This window comes from Bombyx mori, chromosome 27 (assembly GCF_030269925.1).
Source record: "Bombyx mori chromosome 27, ASM3026992v2".
Taxonomy (NCBI): domain Eukaryota; kingdom Metazoa; phylum Arthropoda; class Insecta; order Lepidoptera; family Bombycidae; genus Bombyx; species Bombyx mori.
In genome coordinates, this window is record NC_085133.1 from 8,898,738 (window position 1) to 8,908,704 (window position 9,967).

A 9,967-nucleotide genomic window follows, 5' to 3' on the forward strand; every position below is an offset into this window, starting at 1 on the left:
TTAGTGATCTGCAAAATGCGAAACACTGAACAGCTTAGGAAAATTTAAAATGTGAGATGTTTCTTTTACTTAAAAAGGTTTTTTCTCTGTTATGTTTTAATTATTTATTTAACTAGTCTGGCATATTTTAGTGAATCTATTGATGAAAATGTACGAAATATGTAATTACCTTTATAATTTCTTGAATTATTTTAAGGAAATATATTTTTCCTAACACTTTAAATTTCAAAGCGGGTGATACAATAATAACTAATACAAAAAGAAACTTGCAGTGTTAAGTAAATGATTTTTCTCTTCGTTTTATGGCCTCCCAAAATGAAATAATTGCCAATTAATTTGAAATGATTAATTATTTTTATTTAATATTGTTTCGGTTTGTATTGATGGTAAAATGTTGATGCTCTCTGACGGAAATAGCGTCAGAATCGAGAAACTTCTACTGATTCATAGATGTCGCTTGTTAGAGGAAAGTATAAAAACGAATTTACACACCGCGCCCGGCGTTATTTGAACTGAGAGAAGTACAGAGACTAACGTGCGATACTTTGCGCTTTGAAACACGTGTGTTAAAAACCCTCTAGTCATTTTGTGTGAATTAAACAAAAAGCAGTAAAGAAAATGCCGGAAGAAATGGAGACACAGCCAGCGGAGGTTGAAACCTTCGCGTTCCAGGCTGAGATCGCTCAGCTTATGTCCCTGATCATCAACACCTTTTACTCCAACAAAGAAATTTTCCTTCGTGAGCTGATTTCCAATTCATCGGACGCTTTAGACAAAATCAGGTATGAATCTCTCACGGATCCGTCAAAACTCGATAGTGGCAAAGAGCTGTACATCAAGATCATTCCCAACAAGAACGAGGGCACTCTTACGATCATCGATACCGGTATTGGTATGACCAAGGCCGATTTGGTGAACAATTTGGGAACCATCGCGAAATCTGGTACTAAAGCTTTCATGGAGGCTCTTCAAGCAGGTGCCGACATCAGCATGATTGGACAGTTCGGTGTTGGCTTCTACTCCAGTTACTTGGTCGCTGACCGCGTGACTGTTCACTCTAAACACAATGACGACGAGCAATACGTGTGGGAATCTTCTGCAGGAGGCTCGTTCACAGTCCGCCCAGACAGCGGTGAGCCCCTTGGTCGAGGTACAAAGATCGTCCTTCACGTCAAAGAGGACTTGGCAGAATTCATGGAAGAACACAAAATCAAAGAGATCGTAAAGAAACATTCCCAGTTCATCGGCTACCCAATCAAGCTGATGGTTGAAAAAGAACGCGAAAAAGAACTGTCTGATGATGAAGCCGAAGAAGAAAAGAAGGAAGAGGAAGATGAGAAGCCTAAGATTGAAGATGTAGGTGAGGATGAAGACGAGGACAAAAAAGATACGAAGAAGAAGAAGAAAACAATTAAAGAAAAATACACAGAGGATGAAGAACTCAACAAGACAAAGCCTATCTGGACCAGAAACGCTGATGACATTACCCAAGATGAGTATGGAGACTTCTACAAATCCCTTACCAATGATTGGGAGGACCATCTTGCAGTCAAACACTTCTCCGTTGAAGGTCAGTTAGAGTTCCGTGCACTACTTTTTGTGCCACGTCGTGCACCTTTTGACTTGTTTGAAAACAAGAAGCGCAAGAACAATATCAAGCTGTATGTACGAAGAGTTTTCATCATGGACAACTGTGAGGATCTCATCCCAGAGTACCTTAACTTCATTAGAGGTGTTGTCGACAGTGAGGACCTTCCTCTAAACATTTCACGTGAGATGCTTCAACAGAATAAAATTCTGAAAGTAATTAGGAAGAATTTAGTTAAAAAATGCCTAGAACTATTTGAAGAATTGGCAGAGGACAAAGAAAACTACAAGAAGTATTATGAACAATTCAGCAAGAACTTAAAATTGGGTATCCATGAAGACTCTCAAAACAGGGCTAAGCTCTCTGAGCTTCTGCGGTACCACACTTCGGCATCGGGTGATGAAGCCTGCTCTCTGAAAGAGTATGTATCCAGGATGAAGGAGAATCAGAAACATATCTACTACATCACTGGAGAAAACAGAGACCAGGTGGCGAACTCCTCATTTGTGGAGAGAGTGAAGAAACGTGGCTATGAAGTAGTCTACATGACTGAGCCCATTGATGAATATGTAGTACAACAGATGAGGGAGTATGATGGCAAGACCCTTGTATCGGTCACAAAGGAAGGATTAGAACTTCCTGAAGATGAGGAAGAAAAGAAGAAACGTGAGGAAGATAAGGTGAAGTTCGAAGGGCTGTGCAAGGTGATGAAGAACATCCTGGACAACAAAGTTGAGAAAGTTGTTGTCTCTAACAGACTTGTGGAGTCTCCTTGCTGTATTGTTACTGCTCAATATGGATGGTCTGCCAACATGGAACGTATCATGAAGGCTCAGGCTCTACGTGACACATCCACAATGGGATACATGGCTGCGAAGAAGCATTTGGAAATCAATCCTGATCACTCGATTGTGGAAACATTAAGGCAGAAAGCGGAAGCCGACAAGAATGACAAAGCTGTTAAGGATCTTGTTATCTTATTGTATGAAACTGCCCTGCTGTCTTCTGGCTTCACGCTTGATGAGCCCCAAGTCCATGCTTCCCGTATCTATAGAATGATCAAACTGGGTCTTGGTATTGATGAAGATGAGCCGATTCAGGTTGAAGAGCCTGCTTCTGGAGATGTGCCGCCATTGGAGGGTGATGCCGATGATGCATCTCGCATGGAGGAGGTTGATTAAGATCTCTACTTTAACTGTAGGAACCATGTCATAATGGTTTGTTTTTGTGCATCGGTGTACAGCCAAAGACTGATTTAGTTCAAAAATTCCATTATTTTAATAAATAATCAAAATGATTTTCTGTTGATTTTTTTTTAAAGTAACTTCATAATTGTGCCAGAATACTTACAATATTGTATCTTTATAAATGTTTTGTTACTGTTCGTAATGTAGGCAACCTTTGAAAATGTTCTTAGTGCAGTATTACACATTAGTAAATAGCTAAAGGTGAACTCTGAATGTATCAATAAAACTCCACTTATATGTGAAAAGCAGTTTAATTTTTAAGAACCCTTGCAGTTACAAATGCCATACTACATTTATTTTTCCGGAAGTTTCAAAAATTAATGTGACGCATGCCAAACAAATGGCTTGCTACACACGTAGTTTGAATAAATCTCTATTTAATTAAAATAGAATGCAACTGCATAAGTACTATGTAGGTACCTTGTAATCTATATACCTATATAAGTGTCTTGTTAGTTTCACTATTTATAACACAAGAACGGCTGAACTGATTTGGCTGAAAATTGGTGGGGAGGTAGCTTAGAACCAGGAGAAGGACATAGGATACTATATCCGTCTTGCCTTCGCCATTACCATAAACAAATCACAAGGTCAATTCTTAAAAGTTTGTAGTCTGAATCTAGAAAATGCATGTTTTTCCTATGGTCAATTATATGTGGCATGTTAACGGGTTGGAAGACCGTCTGCGTTATTTATTCTTGCACCTGATAATAAAACGAAAAGTTCGTCTTATCACAAGGTGCTTCACTAAAAAGTGGACGACCCCATGCACTAAAATACATGGCCAATAAAGAACCATTAAAATACTTGCTTTTTTAATTTACATTAATTATCCGAATAAAAATTGACCTTGATAAAATCAAGTCTGCTCATAGGTACATTGTCTCTAAGGCGGAACAAAGTTCGCTGGGTCAGCTAGTTATTGTTAAAAAACTCTTAAAATGACATACGTTACATCCACAATCTGCCCTATCCGATCTGATTCTAAATATCTAAGTAGGTATAGGTACCTAATCATTGATTAGGAATGAAAATTGACATACCTACATTTAATACGATATGCCATGTGATGTCATATGGCTCATGTGATGGTAATTGTTGACGGAGCCGACCAACATACTCCTTTACGGAAGGTAATATGCATTGATATTTCGTCGTGACAATGCCCTTCTGCTTACTAAGATTACTAGGTAGCCTAAGGGGTTATTCCAACTTCGCGCGAATGAGTACCTACGTGATCTTACGGGCTCAACCTAAGTATTTGCTAACACTAGTCCTAGCAAGAGCAGTGCTCCCCAGAATCCAACATCGCGAGGAATCGCGACCCATGAAGATCCGGCGCGACACTCGTGGGCTGTCTTTTTTTTTTTCCTACCTAGCTGAGAGCCTTGAGAGGCTATTTCAGCGTAACCTTAACTAGTAGGTGAGACGACGTTGCTAACACGAACCCTAGCAAGAGCCGTGCTTCGCAGAATCTACTACCGGATCGGAAACGCGACCCACTGAGAAGATCCGGCGAGAAACTCAGTGGGCTGTGTCTGAGGGTTAATTTACTCGTCGAGCCCTTCGTCGCAAGCGACGGGTTCGACGAGAACGATGACCGGTGCTTGAGGTACCTAAAAGCACCGTTAGTGGATCGGGAAGATCCGAAATGATGTGTTTGGGGCGACGTCGACTGCTTTCCATTCTATCCGCAGGATCGGGAATGTAATTACCGGCGGCAACAATGAGAGGGTGTGTCGTGCCGCTTTATTGAAATGGTCTGTGTCTATGGGAGCAATAATAGCTCAGCGGGTAGCACGGATATCCGAAAATTAACATTATTGTTTATTGTAGCGGTAGGCAGCGGCTTGGCTCTGCCCCTGGCATTGCTGAAGTCCATGAGCGACGGTAACCACTCACCATCAGGTGGGCCGTATGCTCGTCTGCCTACAAGGGCAATAAAAAAAATAAAAAAAATGTCATTATTATTAGGGAGTCCAACACTCATATTTTAGCCTATCCACTAAGTAGGTACATGTATTTTCTACATGGACACCAAGTTTCAAGTCAATCGGATGCATGGTTCAGTAGTTATAACGGAACATCCGTAAAAACCACTGTAGATTTATATATTAGTATAGATTAACAACATAACTAGATACTACATATTATATGCAATTCACGGGTCTTATACGTACATACAATTTCTCATGAGACGTTATTATAATTTATTACAGTTTGAGGTTGAAATTGCTAAGAATATTATAAAATGTTAGCTATATTTTTTTGTCTTGTGAAAGATTATTCACTTTTAGATTTGATTCTTTCCAATGCAGAGATTACCAAGTTTGGTGTTAGACGTAAGTACTGTTTACTCTTATGAGGTCTAATGTATTAGTATCCACTGAGTTTCTCGTCGATCTAGTACTAGATGCATTCGCGAAGCAGCTGCCCTTGAACTTTTAGGTCTCCTTCGGAGGCGTGGGCTGTGCACATGCTCGCCTACCTGTCCTGATGAAACAGGAAAGGGCTGCAGGTCAAAAGTAATATTTCCTTCCTAAAAAATACTAGTCTTATTTCTGGTTCTCAGTACCTAACGTGTATTTAATTCATACGTACTTGCGATGAATGTCTATTCGATTATTTATTAAGCATAAGCAAACAGCCCTCCCGATAAATCTTCGCTCATGGACGTCAACGGCAGAGAGAAAGCTAAGCCTTGTAGCTCTCAAGATCTTAGCTCTCAAGCAACACTCAGGACAGGAATTCAATCTAAAGCCACGTGTCTCAAACGAGCTCTTGAAATGTACTGCTTCTAAGTAGTAGGGGTAAATTGTGTTTGTGCGATTAGTGGAATTTATGGTAAAAAAAAAAATATTAAATATACACCAAACAATTAATTAATCTAGGTGATTACATTATTCGACGTGCTTGCGCCTGACGTTAATTTTTACTTAAAGTATCTTAAAAATGTTGTTTTAAAATTTATGTAAGGCGTATAACTCGAATATTTAAATTTTAGAACGAATATTATTGTAATTCAAAGATATTCGAGAATTCCTCTGTAATGCAAAAACAAGCTATGCAATTTAAATCATAGTCTGTTTCAACCTATACAAAATCTGCAATTTCTAGTTAGCATCTATGTACGTTGGTCAAGGTGGATCACGTACCTACCTAATTTGATTATTGTAATGTACGCCCTTAAAATTTTGAGATATGTCGGGAACCTGACTTACCACGATAGTAACTATAATTTAAAGACTTAAGAGGACTGCAAAACAATTATTCTGACCTTCCGTCCGAAAGCGTGAGCCCTCGCTTCAAGTGAAAGTTTGGGTATTCAAAAAAAAAAAGATGGTTAAAATACTCCTTAGCCAATACATATAAGACTTGATATATCCAGATCGCACGACCTATCACTCGTTCACACAACAAGAGCTTTACAAAATGCATTCGTTCTTGTCATTTCATTGAACATATTTTCAATATACTGTTTCGTTTCTGGTTACCCAGACCTTCTAGAGTCTAGACAATCTTACATTCGTTTAAACGCGTAGGTAAACTATACCATAAAATAATATTTTCTAGGTTCACATTAAGTAGTAGCAGTTTTGTGGATTGTACAACTGTGTACCTTTTTTTTTTTTTTTTTTTTTTTTTTTTCCACAGGAGAAAATCGCCGGATCCCCACCCGCGCGGCAGGTGGGGTATGTGGGAGTTGAACCTCACTAAAAACTCCTGCCGCTCACAACCGGCGCCCTACCTCGGACCGGGCCAGAGCCCAGTCGGGGCTATTGAAACGGCGGGACAGGGTTGACGCAGAGCACATTACATCCATCCCACCGTCCCACGGACGCCGGACCGGTGGCCGCCAGCGAAACGACCACCGGTTCCCTCGTTCAGCGGAACTGTGTACCTAGGTAATTTTGAATATTTTATATTTTTTTAATACACTGCCATCTATCGACATAACTGTGAGATACTCCACGTAATCTACTCCACGCTAGATGGCATACTCAAGCAATTTTAAACGACTCCAGAAACATTACTATACGTCCGATAACTAGATGACTATTCTAGAAAAATCTTCGGTCAATAAGGTTATTGGTACAATATAGGAAAAATGCTTTCTGCATGTATAATTGTATATCTGACGAGATTAATTTTTTATTTAAAATCAACTTTTTTCTAAATCTCCTGACCTAGTTTTTTTGAATTACATGGAACATTGCCATGGAACTTTAAAGTAATAATACAATAGGGCTCTCGAAAGTCCGATTTTAAATTAGATTGTACGTATATTTACAATAACAACGCTTATTATGTTTTTCTTTTTTTTTAAACCAAATAAAAATGACGTTATTTCATTCCGTACAAGTACTCCTTCTCTTATTCCGTTCTTAAATATTATATTAACGCGAGCTAATATCTCAAGTTATCCTATGTCAATATTATGTAATTTTTATTACGTAGGTAGATGGGTGAACGCGCGTCTTCTTCTTCTTCTCAGTCGTGTCACTCTTGACAGAGTGGTCGTGATCGTCATCTAGTGTTGGAAGGGGCGTACAGCCCACCTAATTTTAAGTGGTCGTATCCGAGGTGGTTATCAGGGCCCACGAACATCACAAAAATAATGCCACCATCCTTGGGATATGAAGTCGAATTTTCAATTGTATAAAGTCTGCTCCACATTTCAAACAGAAATGCATGATTCCTTCGCAGAAATATAGGTAGGAATGGTAGGAGGTAATATCTACCCGTAAGTGGGTATCAAAATACGTCCTACTACCAGGTAAAAGGCAGTCACGTTTAAATATAAGGATACATCATGAGCATTTTAACCCTTTGAGCATGTCTAGTACGTACGTCATCTGATTGAATTCCGCTATATTATATCCTAAACGCAATCATTTCTTTCTTTAGACAAGATCGCTTGAAAGATTGATAGGCTTTTTTTTATTTTTTTTTAGTGCTTATATGTGTGGACGAGCTCACAGCCCACTTGGTGTTAAGTGGTTACTAGAGCCCATAGCCCATACGTAAATGCCGTCACTCACCTGAGATATAAGTTCTAATGTCTCAGTATAGTTACAACGGTTACCCCACCCTTCAAACCGAAACGCATTACTGCTTTACGGCAGAAATAGGCAGGGCGGTGGTACCTACCCGTGCGGACTCACAAGGGGTCCTACCAGCAGTAATTACTCAAATTGTAATTTTGCGGGTTTGATTTTTATTACACGGTGTTATTCCTTCACCGTGGAAGTCAATCGTGAAGATATCTTAAGTAGGTACGTATTAAATTTCATTAGAAAAATTCGATTCGAACACCGTTGCATCGCTACATACCAATGCACCCGACCTCTTGGCTTTTAGGCCACGACGACTACATATGTTTGAATTCATTTTAATTGTGTATATGACCTAGAATCATGTTTAAAATACCTACATACATTTTTTTCCTGCGTGTGAGTAATTTGAGAAAATATTGTCATTCGAAATTAGATATTTCATGAAAAGTTTTAAAAAGTACATGCATAATTGTCATTGATTCACCAATAAATACATTCACTAAGATCAACCAGTTTATTCTGTAATAATTTTACGCAAACTAGAGTTATTATAGTGCTACTTTACGTCGATGACCTTCTAGAAATTTATAGCCTACGATTTTAAACTTCGAAATTAGCAAAAGCGTATGTAAGCTGTACCATTTCACTCACAAAAATAAATGATATAATAAGCACCACACACGTCGTATTGTAATAATGGTAATAAGTACAGCTGTTGTTGTATTGATTCCGAAAAGATGACATTATTTTGGGAACATTGAAATCACGGTGGAATTTTCTAGTGTCTTGTTCCATTCTTCAATCCGTTAGCTCAAGTCAGCTGTTGATGTAAACAATGATGTTTCCGTCTCTTTCTTCACCGCTTCGGGTAGCTTCGATGCCATTTTATTGGCTGTTGTAAAGTTCCATCTCGTTCTAGCTCGTTCCATTAGTGTTACCAGGGAAAAAAGTTTTTTCCGTAGAATGGTAGACGGTCACTTGGTGTTAAGTGGCTTTTTTATTTTTTTTATTGCTTAGATGGGTGGACGAGCTCACAGCCCACCTGGAGTTAGGTGGTTACTGGAGCCCATAGACATCTAAGACGTAAATGCGTCACCCATCCTGAAATTTAAGTTCTAAGGTCTCAAGTATAGTTACAACCGCCGCCCCATCTTTCAAACCGAAACGCATTACTGCTTCACGACAGAAATGGGCAGGGTGGTGGTACCTACCCATGCGGACTCACAAGAGCTCCTACCATCAGTAATTACGCAAATTATAATCTTGCGGGTTTGATTTTTATTACACGATGTTATTCCTTCACCGTGGAAGTCAATCGTGAACATTTGTTGAATAGGTACTTATTTCATTAGAAAAATTAGTACCCACCTGGGATTCGACAACAACAAATGTTCACGATTGACTTCCACGGTGAAGGAATAACATCGTGTAATAAAAACCAAACCCGCAAATTTATAATTTGCGTTATGACTGGTGGTAGGACCTCTTGTGAGTCCGCACGGGTAGGTACCACCACCCCGCCTATTTCCGCCGTGAAGCAGTAATGCGTTTCGGTTCGAAGGGTGGGGTAGCCGTTGTAACTATACTGAGACCTTAGAACTTATATCTCGAGGTGGGTGGCGCATTTACGTTGTAGATGTCTATGGGCTCCAGTAACCACTTAACACCAGGTGGGCTGTGAGCTCGCCCATTTATATAAGCAATAAAAAAAATTAAAAAAAATTCGAACACCGGTGCATCGCTTAACATGAATGCGCCGGACGTCTTATCTTTTAGGCCACGACGACTCAAAACACAGCACAAGCAGAGTTATGAATGTAAAAAAAATCACTCTACTAAATAAATTTAAATCGTTCAATAAAAGTTTCGTATTGCACTAGATATATATTTTTACTTAATTGGACACTAAGGTTCGTAATAAATGTCATCACAGTTAACAGTAGGTATATACGACTGTGGAAATGGTTAAAAACATTAGGAAACAAAAAATGGTAAGATGTAGTAATTTAAATTTAAATGAATAAACTTTAAATTCAAATTGAGATAAATTTAACGCAAGTAACAAAGTTTAGAAA

The 9,967-nt window shown here is 39.0% G+C and overlaps 1 protein-coding gene across 1 annotated transcript; it reads left to right on the forward strand.

Annotated features, from left to right (window-relative positions):
* Positions 1–526: 526 nt before the first annotated feature.
* On the forward strand, positions 527–3,080 carry Hsp90 (90-kDa heat shock protein; the record flags this gene model as incomplete). Its single annotated transcript, NM_001043411.1, is given in 1 exon segment — positions 527–3,080. A coding segment is annotated over 1 exon segment (2,151 nt). The 3' UTR covers positions 2,770–3,080.
* Between the last annotated feature and the right edge of the window lie 6,887 nt (positions 3,081–9,967).